The sequence below is a fragment of the Saimiri boliviensis genome, chromosome 6 (genome assembly GCF_048565385.1).
Source record: "Saimiri boliviensis isolate mSaiBol1 chromosome 6, mSaiBol1.pri, whole genome shotgun sequence".
NCBI classification, from domain to species: domain Eukaryota; kingdom Metazoa; phylum Chordata; class Mammalia; order Primates; family Cebidae; genus Saimiri; species Saimiri boliviensis.
The window spans coordinates 123,544,395-123,559,643 of NC_133454.1; the positions used below are offsets into that span (position 1 = coordinate 123,544,395).

Consider the following 15,249-nt stretch of genomic DNA (forward strand, 5'->3'; position numbering starts at 1 on the left):
CCAGTCTCTACAATAAAGTTTTTAAAACATTAGCTGCTGGTGGCTGACACCTGTAATCTCACTACTTTGGGAGGCCAAGGTGGGTAGATCGTTTGAGCTTAGGAGTTTGAGACTAGCCTGGGCAACATGTCAAAACTCCATCTCTACAAAAAATACAAAAATTTAGCTGGTTGTGGTGGTGTGTGCCTGTAGTTCCAGCTACTCGGGAGACTGAAGTGGGAGGATCGCTTGAGCCCAGGAGGTCAAAGATGCAGCAGCTGAGATCTCACAACTGCACTCCAGCCTGGGCAACAGACTGCCTCAAAAGAGCTCTTTGAGGAAGACGCAGTTGTAGTAGTTTTGGGTCGTGGAGCCGCACGCTCCTGCTCCTGACTCACCGCTGTTCGCTCTCGCTGAGGAACAAGTTGGTCAGGAAGCCGGGCAGCAGCCATGGCTTTTAAGGATACTAGAAAAACACCCGTGGAGCCAGACGTGGGCGTTCACTGAATTCCAATCACTCTAACGAGCTGCAATGTAAAATCCCTGGGGAAGGAATCTGCTGACTTGATCAGAGGAGCAAAGTTTTGAAAAGATTCTCAAAGTGATAGGACCAGTTCGAATGCCTACCGAGACTTTGAGAATCACAAGAAAAACTCCTTGTGGTAAAGGTTCTAAGACATGGGATCGTTTCCAGATAAGAATCCACAAGTGCCAGGCATGGTGACTCACACCTGTAATCCCAGCACTTTGGGAGGCGGAGGCGAGTGGGTCACCTGAGGTCGGGAGTCCGAGACCAACTTGACCAACATGAAGAAACCCCATCTCTACTAAAAATACAAAATTAGCTGGGCGTGGTGGCACATGCCTGTAATCCCAGCTACTCGGGAGGTTGAGGCAGGAAACCTGCTTGAACCTGGGAGGCGGAAGTTGCAGTGAGATCATACCATTGCACTCCAGCCTGGGTGACGGGAGCGAAACTTCATCTCAAAAAAAAAAAAAAAAAAAAAAGTGAATCCACAAAGTGACTCATTGACTTGCACAGTCCTCTGAGATTCTTAAGCGGATGACTTCCAACAGTATTGAGCCAGGAGTTGAGGTGGAAGTCGCCATTGCAGATGCTTAAATCAACTATTTTAATAAATTGATAACCAGTTGTTAAAAAAAAAAAGAAAGAAAAATCAGTTGCATATGGTGATGCACGCCTATAGTTCCAAATACTTGGGAGGCGGAGGCAGGAGGGTCGCTGAGCCCAGGACACAGGGTGCACTGAGCTACGGTTCCACCACTGCACGTCAGCCTGAGCAACAGAACAACACCCTGTCTCAACGAAGATTAAAAACTAATTTTTTAAATTTTAAGAAAATTGGTCAGGTGCAGTGGCTCACAACTGTGATCCCAGCACTTTGGGAGGCAGAGGCAGGTAGATCACCTGAGGTCAGGAGTTCAAGACCAGCCTGGCCAACATGGTGAAACCCCATCTCTACTAAAAATACAAAATTAGGCTGGGTGAGGTGGCTCATTCCTGTCATCCCAGCACTTTAGGAGGCTCAGGCAGGTGGGTCACGAGGTCAGGAGACTGAGGCCATCCTGGCTGACATGGTGAAACCCAGTCTCTATGAAAAATACAAAAAATTAGCCAGGCGTGGTGGCAGGTGCCTGTAATCCCAGCTACTCAGGAGGCTGAAGCAGGAGAATCACTTGAACCGGGGAGGCGGAGGTTGCAGTGATATTGTACCATTGCACTCCAGCCTGGGCAAAAAGAGCGAAACTCTGTCTCAAAATTCATTTAAAACAATAAAAGACACCTGTGAATTCTTTGAGAGTCTTTCCCTCAAAAGGTGGAGCCTAATTTCCCTCCCCTGGAGTGTGGCCAGAGTCCCTGACTCGATTCTAAGCCCTAGAAAAACGCAGGGGAGACAGTGCAGGATTCGAAGACGAGGTCACAAAGAAGGCACTGTGGCTGCAGGGGGACTCCTCACTCTCCCTCCCATGGAGCACGTGCTCTGGGGGACAGGCATAGGACATCTATGCCGTAAGACACTCAAGCAGCTCCGTGGAGAGGCCCCAAGGTGACGAACCCAGGCCTCTCACCAAATGCCATTTCATGGGAGGGAGCTGTCTGGGACACCCATCCTTCCGCCCTAACCAAGCCCCAGCCAGGCTCAGGGGAGGGACACCCTGAGCTAGAACCACCCAGCTAAGCTTCCCTCCATTTTCCTGACCCTCAGGGACTGAGAGGATGCAGGTTTGTTTTAAGCCACTAAGGTTCGGGTGTTTTGTTACACAGCAACAGGTAACTATTGGGAGCTCTCCATGTCCCACCCCCAAAAGCTCCCTCTAACTGTGGCTTCAGTGCCAGGCAGAGCCCCACACCAGCCCCACTCCTGAGTCTGGCCCACTGTCACTCAATAACAGATCTGGAATGCCATTCCCCAGCTGGAGGCCTCTTTAGGCCACCACCTCTGAGATGCCTCTCCTCTGATCTCCCCAGCTCAGGGGGCGCCATCTGCCATGGCGTCTTCACAGCACTGAGGTTACCAGGCCTTGTGGCTGCTGGAACACACTGTCTACAATGCATTCTTTGTAATCTTCCTACTAGATGGCAAGCTCCATGAGGGCAGGGCCCTTGCCTGTCTGAGGTACATCTGAGTCCTGGCCACCTAGAAGGCATTCATTAAGAGTTTGCTGCATGGTTGGAAATCCCAGCTAGAAGCAAAGAGGGAGACCCCAGGGACAGCACAGCAGCCTGGGGACCCCAGCCCCACCAGGTCTGGCTGCTTTCACAGCACCGAGGAGTGGGGTGTGGGGGCTGATCCTAGAAACAGTGGCAGTTCACGAGCAGGGGCCTGGGTGACTGGTCTCCCTAGCTCTCTCCCACCCTCCTGGGTTATTGCTCTCAGAGAGAGTGTTGGGGGAGCAGGGGTCTCTGTGGGGACAGCGGCTCCCTCTCCAGGTGTCTCTGCCAGCCCCCACGCCTCCTGCTGTTCTGGGGCAAGGGCCAAGCACCCGACAAGTTCTCCATTTGCTCACGGACTAAACTCGTTGCTTTCTGGCATCAGTTTCCGATCCCGGCGCAGGCCACACAATTCACGTCAGGAGTAAATCATTCTGATTTCCATCTCCCTTCCCGAGACAGCCAGCTTCTTTTTAGCCCTCACACAGCAGGCTCCTCCATCCCGCCCGCCCAGCCAGAGGCCGCGCCCACTCCACGGTGGGGGCCCAGCCAATGAGCCACTCCCCTGCACTTCTGAAAGGGGATCCAGCTGGGAAGAGACCGGATCCCAGGAGGCAGGCCCTGAAGGGCAGGGGCAGCTGGGTGCCCAGCAGGGCTATCTGCGTCTTGTCTCGGGTTCTCTCCCTTCCTAGGCCCAGGACTCATGCCCCTCCCAGGAGTGGGAGGAGGTAGCGTGATTCTTGAGGGTGTCATTAGTTGTCACAGGAACAAGACTCCACCTCTGCCCTGCCCCTCTAACCTCTGTTCCTGGCATGAGCAAGCTGCTCACAGTGGCCAGAGGCCAGCGAGGAGGGGAAAAGGGCACCAGACCACGTGCCCAGGAAGGCAGAGTGCACGCTTGAGGTGGGGTGAAGGCAGGACAGGCCTGCCCAAGGAGCTCACTCTGTGGGGTTACGCACCCCACCAGGTGGGACGCCAGCCCCGGAGCTGTTCCCTGGGCCTATTCCCGAGCACTTGAGAACCACACTGTGCAAAGTTTGGGGAGTCCAGGCTCATAACCTCCACTTTGACAACAGCTCCCCAAGTGACCTTGGGGAAGTCAGCTGTGGCATTCGGCCTCAGTTTCCTCCTATACAGGGTAGGAGGCAGCTCCTGCACAATCTCGGGGGACTCTGTGACCCATTCCAGCGGGGTAAGGAGGGCCTCCTTCCTCACGCTGCCACCCTGCGTGGACACAGGAACCTGGTCTGGAGTCAACTCCAGACCCACACGGGGCGGGAACAGGCGGGAGTAGGGGTGGCTGTGAATGGAGGGGAGGGGTCCATTCCAGGGGAGATGGGGCCTCAGCTTCCCCAGGTCTCTGAGTGGAAGGGGCTGCTCGCTCGTTAGGAGCTGCTCAGCCAGGAAGCCCCACGTGGGGCCGCCCTCTCCCTCAAGACCCTCGTGCTTACACTTACATTTCGCCTCCTTCCAGTCGGTGGAGGTGCTCAGGTCCACCTTCGCCGCCATGGCCAGGGGGGCCCAAGTGCGCACCCCGGCTGTCCGCCCCACCGCCGCCGACCCCCACGCCCCAACCCCCGCTGAGGTCTGCGCCTGGCGGCCGAACGCGCCCAGGTACGCCGGGGGACCGCACGCGCTGCTGCGGGTCCGCGGGGCACCCCCCAAGCGCCCGGGCCAGGGGCGCGGGGCGGCCAGTAGTTGCCTGGCCGCGCGCAGCTGTGCCAGGCGGCCGGACACTCGGCTCTGCAGAGACATGAGCGGGCGGCGCGGGGCAGCTCTCCGCCCACTTGGACTCTATTTACGGTGCTCGGGAGTGTCTCTCCCTTATTTACTCTGGGACTGGGTGGCGACTGCCAGCCAGTGGCGACCTGCTCGGAGCCAGCGGGCGGCGCGGCCAGAAAACCCTGGAGCGCCGCTGAGCACGCTGGAACTTGTAGTCCGGGACGCCGAGTGGGCCCACCCACTTGTATACACACGTGCGCGCCCGCCCGGGCTCCCAGTGCCCCGGGTGGAGCCACGCCCGAGCCCCTCCCACTTTCCCGTGGCCCCCGGGCGCCTCCAATTTCCTGGTTGGCTGCGCCTCGCCTCTGAAGCTCCCGGGCCTTCCAAGCAGCGCCGGCCCCCTCTCCCACTCGGCTCCGCAGCGGAGCAGGCGCGCGGGGCGCTCCGTACCGAGTTGGGAGAGCGGAGCGCGGCTCCCACGGTGCCGAGCGTTTTACAGCCTCGGAGACCAGGGCTTGTCTCCTCACGGGTCCGCAGGGCACCGCCTCCACACCCCAGCCCGCCCTCCTAGGGATAGGTGAGACGAACGGGTAAATCTGGTTTGGGAACTCTTACCCAGTCTCAGCCTCCTAATAGCTCCAGTGCCAAGGCTCGGCTGGAGCACAATCTGGGACAGCCGGGGAGCTGAGGGTGGAAATAGTGGAATTTGGAGGCAGGACACTTGGGCTTCAAGTGGCATTCAAAAGGTGAGGAATTGGGGTGATGTTTTCTATTTTCTTTTTTTTTAAAGATGGGGTTTCACCATGATGGCCAGGCTGGTCATGAACTCCTGACCTAAGGTGATCCACCCACCTCGGCCTCCCAAAGTGCTGGGATTACAGGCGTGAGCCACCGCGCCCGGCGTTTTTCTTTTAAAGGCGGGTTTTAAAGCCTGACCATGTTGGTCAGGCTGGTCATGAACTCCCGACCTCAGGTAATCCGCCTGCCTCGGTCTCCTAAAGTAATGGGATTACAGGTGTGAGCCACTGCACCCGGCCTATGTTTTCTTCGTATTTTTTCTTTTTTACAAAAACCATGAGGATGGATTTTTAAGTACTTTTATATATTTTCCTGTACTTTTTTTTTTTTTTTTTTTTTTTTTGAGACGGAGTTTCGCTCTTGTTACCCAGGCTGGAGTGCAATGGCGCAATCTCGGCTCACCGCAACCTCCGCCTCCTGGGCTCAGGCAATTCTCCTGCCTCAGCCTCCTGAGTAGCTGGGATTACAGACACGTGCCACCACGCCCAGCTAGTGTTTTGTATTTTTAGTAGAGACGGGGTTTCACCATGTTGACCAGGATGGTCTCGATCTCACGACCTCGTGATCCACTCGCCTCGGCCTCCCAAAGTGCTGGGATTACAGGCTTGAGCCACCGCGCCCGGCCTTATTTTCCTGTACTATTAATCTTACTTTATGATAAATATAATAATATAGACCGTGCCATTATAATATAATGAATATAATAATGAATATTGAATAGGTGCCTCACACCTGTAATCCCAGTATTTTGGGAGGCTGAGGCCAAGAGGATTATCAGAGGCCAGGAGTTCAAAACCAGCCTGGGCAACATAGTGAGACACCCTCCCCCCATCTCTACCCCGAGGAAAAGAAATGACTTTGGTGTGATTGATAGTAGGTGCTCACCTCTAGTCCCAGCTACTCCAGAGGCTAAGGTGGGCAAGCACTTGAGCCCAAGGGTTCAAGGCTGCAGACAGCTGTGATGGCACCACTGCACTACAGCCCGGACAAGAGTGAGACCCTATCTCAAAAGTATTAATAATAATGAGTATATTTTCATACCGAAGGGAACAAGCCAGGGTTTCAGAGAAGGTTCCAATACTACTGTTACTGCCCTGGGGTACCCTAGCCCCTGAGAGTAGAGCTCCTTGAGCTGTCAGGAATAAGAGAGTGGCTGGTTGCAAAGTTGCTCCTGTGTTCCAGGCCTCTGGCTCTGAGTGTGGCAATAACCCTGGCCGGCTGTGGGCGGATCCCTGACATGCTGCGGATGCAGATGGGACGACTGGGATGGTGACATGGGCTCAGCCTTGCGCGTCAGATGTTAAATCCACCCAAGACAAGATCAGCAGAGACTTGCCAACAGTAGGGTAGGCAGTAATCAGTCTTGGGAGTGAGGGCAAAAGGGAGGCCAGAGGCCAGGAGGGAAGAGCCCATGGCCCCCAACATTCCAGGACCGTCAGCAAGGCCTGCACCCTCTTCTGAAAACATCAGCAGGACATGGTTCAGGACACAGGAGTCAGGCCCTGGGTCACCTCACCAGTTGTAGCCCCTCCAGCCACTCAGAATAAAAGAAGGACCTTGCCAACTGCAACCAGCACAGCCATCTACAGGCACAAAGCTCCAGCTGTACTGAGCTAAGCCCTCTGTGTCCATTCCCGCTACCTCCATTAGCCTGTTACCTCCTCAGCTCTCACCACAGCCAGGCAGTGAGATGACTGGTTCGAGGTCAGCACAGCGTCAGGATCGGAGCCCGACTTGGGTCCGGGTCTGTCTGGTTTCCATCTGTGGTCTGGAAAGTGGTTATGCAGATGTCACTGATAGGTGAAATGAAGCATGTGGGTGATGCTGTATATTACTTCTCCATTGCTGCTGTGCCATTCCTTCAAATTCACTGGCTTCACTGACACACATTTAGTATCTTAAAGTTCTGTAGGACAGAAATCTGATGTAGGTATCACTGGGCTAAAATAAAGGGGTCACCAGGGCCGTGTTCCTTTGTGGAAGCCCTAGCAGAGTCTGTTTCATTGCCCTTTCTGATTTCCACAGACCACCCACATTCTTTGGCTCGAGACCTCTTCCTCCATGTTCAAAGCCACCGCGGTTACCTCTGAGCATTCTTCTGCAGGGGCATTTCCCGCTGATGCTCTTCATCTGGCTCTCTCCCATCTTCAGGGACCCTTGTGATGACATGGACCCACCTAGATAATCTGTGATAATTTCTCTGCTTGGCGGATTTGCTGCCTTCATTTCCGCTTTGCCAGGTAATGTAACATATTACAGGTTGTAGGATGGTAGGATGTGGAATCTTTGGAGGGCCGTTATTCTGCACTGTGCAACCTTCCTGGCAATGAGTAGGGAGGATTATGAGGCAGAGGCTGAGGCCCCAGCCATAAGAAAGTCTTGGCCGGGCCAGGTGTATGCCTCTAGCCTGTAATCCCAGCATTTTGGGAGGCCGAGGCAGGAGGATCATGAGGTGAGTTTGAGACCAGCCTGGCCAACCTGGTGAAACCTCATATCTACTAGATACAAAAATTAGCTCAATGTGGTAGCACACACCTGGAATCCCAGCTACTCGGCAGGCTGAGGCAGGAGAATCACTTGGACCTGGGAGGCAGAGGTTGCAGTAAGCCAAGATCATGCCACTGCACTCCAGCCTGGGCGACAGAGCAAGACTCCATCTCAAAAAACAGACAAAAAACAAAGTCTTGGTGCTCAGGCTGGGCACAGTGGGTCATGCCTATAATCCCAGCACTTTAGGAGGCCAAGGCGGGTAGATCAATCACCTGAGGTCAGGAGTTTGAGACCAGCCTGGCCAACATGGTGAAACCCTATCTCTAATAAAAATTTAACAACAATAAAATCAGCCAGGTTTGGTGGCCTGTGCCTGTAATCCCAGCTACGCAGGAGGCTGAGGCAGAACCTGCAGAGCAGAGACTACAGTGAGCCGAGATCACACCACTGCACTCCAGCCTGGGTGACAGAGTGAGACTCCATCTCAAAAAAGGAAGTCTTGGCCGGGCGCGGTGGCTCAAGCCTGTAATCCCAGCACTTTGGGAGGCCGAGGCGGGTGGATCACGAGGTCAACAGATCGAGACCATCCTGGTCAACACAGTGAAACCCCGTCTCTACTAAAAATACAAAAAATTAGCTGGGCATGGTGGCGCGTGCCTGTAATCCCAGCTACTCAGGAGGCTGAGGCAGGAGAATTGCCTGAACCCAGGAGGCGGAGGTTGCGGTGAGCCGAGATCGTGCCATTGCACTCCAGCCTGGGTAACAAGAGTGAAACTCCGTCTCAAAAAAAAAAAAGGAAGTCTTGGTCCTCAACTAGAGGCTGCCTTCCACCCAGCTATCAGGGAGACTGAAGTGGAAGAGGCCACACGTTGGAGGCTGGAGTGGAAGAGGCCACACGTTAGAGTGCACTTTGAGTATACCTATAAATAGCCACGGCACTCCAGTCTGGACAACATAGCAAGATTGCATCTCTAAAAGACAATTGAACAAAAATGATTAACTTAGAATTAATATAGAGTAATTTCATTATCTTGATTGTTATGATGGTTTCATAGATCCTTATGTCAAAACTCTCCACATTGTGGCTGGGCGTGGTGGCTGACGCCTGCAATCCTAGCACTTTGGGAGACCCAGCTGGGAGGATCATTTGCACAATTCAAGACCAGCCTGGGCAACATAGCAAGACATCATCACTACAAAAAAGCAATTTAAGAAGATTTAAAAACTCACCACATTGTACATTTTTAATGAATGCACTTTTTTTACTTGAACTCTGCAGAGAAGCAAATACGTGCAGTGTATTGTGTGCCAATTATGCCTCAATAAGACTGTCAAAAACCACGAGAAAAAAATGCGTAGCCACCAGACACAGGGGCTCACACCTGTAATCCCACCAATTTGGGAGGCCAAGGGGAGCGGATCACCTGAGGTCAGGAACTAGAGAACAGCCTGGCCAACATGGTGGAACCCCATCTCTACTAAAAATACAAAAAAAGAAAAAAAATTAAAGGGGCATGGTGGCACACATCTGTAGTCCTGGCAACTAGGGAGCTTGAGGCAGGAGAATCACTCGAACCTGGGAGGTGGAAGTTGCAGTGAGCAGAGATCATGCCATTGAACTCCAGCCTGGGTGGCAGAGCGAGACTCCATCTCAAAAAAAAATATCAAAGCAAGTGCAGTGGGTCACACCTGTAGTCCCAACTACTTGGGAAGCTGAAACAGGAAGATCACTGGAGTCCAGGAGTTGGGAGGTCAGCCGGGGCAACACAGTGAGATCCTGTCTCTAAAAATAAATAAATAACATGTATGTATGTATGTATGTATGTATTTTGAAACAGAGTCTGGCTCTGTTGCCCAGGCTGGAGTGCAGTGGTGCAATCGCGGCTCACTGCAACCTTGCCCCCAGGTTCAAGCAATTCTCCTGCCTCAGCCTCCTGAGTATCTGGGATTACAGGCATGCGCCACCACGCCTGGCTAATTTTTGTATTTTTATTACAGGCAAGGTTTCACCATATTGGTCAGGTTGGCCTCAAACTCCTGACCTCAGCTGATCCACCCACCTCGGCCTCCCAAAGTGCTGGGATTACAGGTGTGAGCCACTGCACCCGGCCAACAAACATGTATTTAAAAAAAAAAAAAAATTTGGCCGGGCGCGGTGGCTCAAGCCTGTAATCCCAGCACTTTGGGAGGCCGAGGCGGGTGGATCACAAGGTCAAGAGATCGAGACCATCCTGGTCAATATGGTGAAACCCCGTCTCTACTAAAAATACAAAAAAAAGTAGCTGGGCATGGTGGCGCATGCCTGTAATCTGAGCTACTCCGGAGGCTGAGGCAGGAGAATTACCTGAACCCAGGAGGCGGAGGTTGCGGTGAGCCAAGATCGCGCCATCACACTCCAGCCTGGGTAACAAGAGCAAAACTCCGTCTCAAGAAAAAAAAAAAAAAAAAATTGTATCATGTTATTCGCCTGCTCAGAAATCTCCAAAATCCATGTGCCGCATGGCCAGGCTGCTGAAGCTCCCTGGATGCCCACCATGTATCAGTGCTACTGTTTCTTTTCACTGGGATTCAGGTCCGTTCTCACACAGATAGTGACGGTCCCAGTTAACAGCTCTCCGAGGTCTACTGGAGGCCTGGGTCACATGCGCAAGTGGTCCTGGGCAGGAAGATGGATTCTGACACTGGGGAAGGAGGCTATCTTCGTCGAATTTGAGCTAGACCTTTTGGAAAAAGTAAACTTTTGCCAGGTATTGAAGGTGTGTGTGTGTCAGGGGTGTTCCAGTCAGAGGGACCCACAGAAGCAAAAGTGTGGAAGTCTGTGGAATGCTTAGTCTTCTACTGGGCGATAGGGTGTTATCAGCTGAGGATTTTTAATGGAGAGGGGCTTTTGTGCAGAGAAAAGCTACCTACTGCTGCTTGTGTTTAAATTAATGCTGTATTTATTAAACAAATAAATTTTAAAAACTAGTTTTCTTAACCATCCAAGTGCCATTTGTAAATCTAGTTTTCTATGTATAAGCCTTCTAATTTTTTTTATAAAAATAAGAACAATTATGTTCACTTATTCTTTGATTAATATTTAATTAACTCATAAGTTCAACAGATAAAATTCTTCTAGAAATGAATGCCAACTACAAACTTAGGTAATTAAATTCTCTAATAGATTTTAAACTTTATTTTACAGAGTTAAAGTAGCTGATCTCTCAAACACCTCAAGTTCCCAGCAGAAGGAAATAAAGGATTTACAAGGCTTTTTTGTCTTATCACTTAGGCAACTCTTTTTTTTTCCTGTTTTTGGAGGTGGGGTCTACAGGGTCTGGAGCAATCATGGGTCACTCAGCCTTGACCTTCTGGGCTCAAGCAATCCTCCAGCCTCAGCATCCTGAGCAGCTGGGACTACAGGTATATGCTACCATGCCCAGCATTTTTTCTTTCTTTTTTTTTTTTTTTTTTTTGTTAGCAATGGGGTCTCACTGTGTTGCCCAGGCTGGTCTCAAACTCCTGGGCTCAAGCAATCTTCTTGCTTACGCCTTCCAAAGTGTTAGGATTACAGGCATAAGCCCTGTGCCCAGCCAAGCAACTTTATTTATTTATTTATTTATTTTGTTTGTTTGTTTTTTTCAGACAGAGTCTCGCTCTGTTGCCCAGGCTGGAGTGCAGTGGCCCGATCTCAGCTCATTGCAACCTCCGCCTCCCAGGTTTAAACAATTCTCCTACCTCAGCCTCCCGAGTAGCTAGGATTACAGGTGCGCACCACCACGCCCAGCTAATTTTTGCATTTTTAGTAGAGATGGGGTTTCATTATGTTGGCCAGGCTGGTCTCAAACTCCTGGCCTCTGGCGATCTGTCTGTCTCAGCCTACCAAAGTGCTGGGATTACAGGTGTGAGCCAGTGCCCCTGGACAAGAAACTCTTATATACTAATAAACTTATAAATGTGGCAAATCAGACCGGGCGCGGTGGCTCAAGCCTGTAATCCCAGCACTTTGGGAGGCCAAGGCGGGTGGATCACGAGGTCAAGAGATCGAGACCATCCTGGTCAACATGGTGAAACCCCGTCTCTACTAAAAATACAAAGAAAAAATTAGCTGGGCATGGTAGCGCGTGCCTGTAATCCCAGCTACCCAGGAGGCTGACGCAGGAGAATTGCCTGAACCCGGGAGGCGGAGGTTACGGTGAGCCAAGATTGCGCCATTGCACTCCAGCCTGGGTAACAAGAGCAAAACTCCATCTCAAAAAAAAAAAAAAAAAACCAACCAAACAAAAAAAAGTGGCAAATCGGTTATCTTAAATATTCAATACCGTTTCTGAACTTAGATCCTCTTAGACTGTCACGGTTATCTATTGCTTTGTAATGAGTCACTGAAAATTTACTGGCTTAAAATAACAACGGTTCTAAGTCAGCAGTTTGGGCTGGGCTAAACTAGCCGGCTCATCTGCTGGTGTCACTGGGTCACTCCTGCAGCTGAAGCTATAGTCGTCTGACAACCCAACTGGGCTTGGGGGATCCCAGGTACTCTCACTCACATGACTGATGGTTGGTGCTGGCTGTCAGCTGAGGCCCCTGGGCTCTGCTCCACATAGGCTCATCTTTAAGGATGGCAAAGCCATCCAAAGGAGCAGATACACCATCACAGCAGGGCTGAAGTTGCAGTGACATGAAGGACCACAGTACAGTTAGGGTTTTCCTACTGCTAGTCTGAGATTTAAGACCAGACTAGGACTCTGGAGAATTCTACCATATCTAAAGGGATCCCTAAATCCACGCCTCTCCCCTGGGACTTAATGCTAAAGACTGATTCATCACTGTTTCCTGAGAGCCTTTCTTTCTTTTTTCTTTTTCTGAGACAGAGTTTTGCTCTTGTTGCCCAGGCTGGAGTACAGTGACACAATCTTGGCTCACCAGGTTCAAGCAATTCTCCTGCCTCAGCCTCCTGAGCAGCTGGGATTACAGGCCCGTGCCACCACACCTTGGCTAATTTTGTATTTTTAGTAGCGACGGGGTTTCGTCATGTTGGTCAGGCTGGTCTCAAACTCCTGACCTCAGATGAGCTGCCTGCCTCAGCCTCCCAAGGGGCTGGGATTATAGGTGTGAGTCACCTCACCCAGCCTCCAGAGTCTTTTGGGTGGCGGCTCTCTGATTTTTCCCCGGCCATCTTCTACTATTTATCGCCTCTTTTGGGTAGATGAGCTCCGGCTCGAAGGTTCTCCTGCCGTCTTCTCTGTCTGATGACAATTTGGCATTCCACCCTCATCCAGAATGTACTACTCTCTTCATATTTCACTTTATTACTTGCCTATGTTTCATTTTACTATCCGTTTCATTGGCCATATTGTACAGTCATTATGTTGAGAGGTATATAAGGGAAGGATGGATTATTACAAGGTATTAAATGCCCAGAGCTTGTAGCTATAAGCCAGGAGCCAGGAAAACAGACGATGCCCCTCCACCTGGTTTGTTTTTTGTTTTTGTTTTTTGATATGGAGTCTCATTCTGTCGCCCAGGCTGGAGTGCAATGGTGCAATCCCAGTCCACTGCAACCTCTGCCTCCCAGGTTCAAGTGATTCTCCCGCCTCAGCTTCCCGAGTAGCTGGGATTACAGGCAAGTGCCACCATGCCCGGCTAACTTTTCTATTTCTGTAGAGACGAAGTTTTGCGGTGTTGGCCAAGCTGGTCTCAAACTCCTGACCTCACATGATCCACCTGCCTCACCCTTCCAAAGCACTGGGATTACAGGCGTGAGCCACCTTACCCAGACTCTACCTGATGTTTGGCAGAGTGGTCTGAAGACCATGTCAGCTATCTGGGAAGGGCCTTAGTGATGGCCAGACAGGTACTGAATGTTCTTATTCCATGCCACCTTCCCCAGGGGAAGGGCCTTAATGGGCCGGGGGTTTTGTCCCTGGAGCCAGCAGAGGGAGGGCTTCAGCTCCCCTACTCTGACTTCAGAGGAGGCCCAAGAAGGAGGTGGATACTTCAGGGACATTTGGATTGAAGTGCACAAAAACCTTTAAAAGTAATGTTTATTGTAATACATTTTAACAACATAGAAATAAAGTAAAAAGCGAAAGCTAGCAGGGTGCTGTCGCTCAGGCCTGGAATCACAGTACTATGGGAGGTTAAGGCAGGAGGATCGCTTGAGCCTGGAAGTTTGAGACCAGCCTGGGAAACATAGTAGGACCCTGACTCTACAAAAAATAAAAATATTAGCTGGGCAGGGTGGTGCCTCTGTAGCCCCAGCTAATCTGGAGGCTGAGGTTAGAGAATCACTTGAGCCCAGGAGTTCAAGACTAGCCTGGGCAACATAGCAAGACCCCATTTCTACCAAAACAAAAAACAAAACAAAAAAAGGTGAAAACCTTTGTTTTGGGCTGAATGGTGTCATGTCTGCCTGTAGCTCAGGATGTGACTATATTTGCATACAGGGCCTTTAAAGAGTTGGCTGGGCGTGGTGGCTCACGCCTGTAATCCCACTTTGGGAGGCCAAGGTAGGCAGATCACAAGGTCAAGAGATCGAGACCATCCTGGCCAACATGGTGAAACCCCGTCTCTACTAAAAATACAAAAATTAGCTGGGTGGGCCGGGCGCGGTGGCTCACGCCTATAATTCCAGCACTTTGGGAGGCCAAGGTGGGCGGATCACGAGGTCAAGAGATCAAGACCATCCTGGTTAACATGGTGAAACCCCATCTCTACTAAAAATACAAAAATTAGCTGGGCATGGTGGTGCATGCCTGTAATCCCAGCTACTCGGGAGGCTGAGGCAGGAGAATTGCTTGAACCCAGGAGACGGAGGTTGCGGTGAGCTGAAATCGCACCATTGCACTCCAGCCTGGGTAACAAGAGTGAAACTCCGTCTCAAAAAAAAAAAAAAAAAAAATTAGCCGGGTGTGGTGGCCACACACCTGTGATCCCAACTACTCAGGAGGCTGAGGCAGAAGAATGGCTTTAACCCAGGAGACGGAGGTTGCAGTGAGCCGAGATTGCACCACTGCATTCCAGCCTGGCGACAGAGCAAGACACCGTCTCAAAAAAAAAAAAAAAAAAAAAAAAAAAAAAAAAAGAGTTAAGGCCAGGCACAGTGGCTCCCACCTGTAATCACAGCACTTTGGGAGGCCAAGGCAGGTGGATCACCTGAGGTCAGGAGCTTGAGACCAGCCTGGCCAACATGGAAAAACTGCATCTCTACTAAAAAGTACAAAATTAGCTGGGCGTGGTGGTATGTGCCTGTAATCCCAGCTACTTGGGAGGCTGAGGCTGAAGAATCACTTGAACCTGGAAGACAGAGGTTGCAGGGAGCTGAGATCACACCACTGCACTCAAGCCTGGGCGACAGAGGAAGACTCTGTCTCAAAAAAGAAGGGAGAGATAATGAAGTTAAAATCAGGCCATTAGAGTGACCCTACTTCAGTATGACTGGTGTTCTTTTTTTTTTCTTGAGACGGAGTCTCCATCTGTCACCCAGCCTGGAGTGCAGTGGCATGCTCTCGGCTCACTGTAACCTCTGCCTTCCAGGTTCAAGCGATTCTCCCACCTAAGCCTCCTGAGTAGCTGAGATTATAGGCGCCTGCCACCGCACCCAGTTA

General features: G+C 51.3%; 1 protein-coding gene across 4 annotated transcripts in view; it reads right to left on the bottom strand.

The window, feature by feature from the left end:
• Window positions 1-4,571, bottom strand: part of MACROD1 (mono-ADP ribosylhydrolase 1) — a 174,090-nt gene extending 169,519 nt beyond the window's left edge. For 3 of the 4 annotated variants that reach the window (XM_010348227.3, XM_074401627.1, XM_074401629.1), the window contains exon 1: window positions 4,111-4,570. In XM_010348227.3, coding sequence (XP_010346529.3) covers window positions 4,111-4,408 — 298 coding nt within the window. In that variant the 5' untranslated portion in view covers window positions 4,409-4,570. Of the gene's footprint in view, window positions 1-4,110 lie in introns of all 4 variants that reach the window. The other variant, XM_074401628.1, reaches the window with a different exon arrangement.
• Between the last annotated feature and the right edge of the window lie 10,678 nt (window positions 4,572-15,249).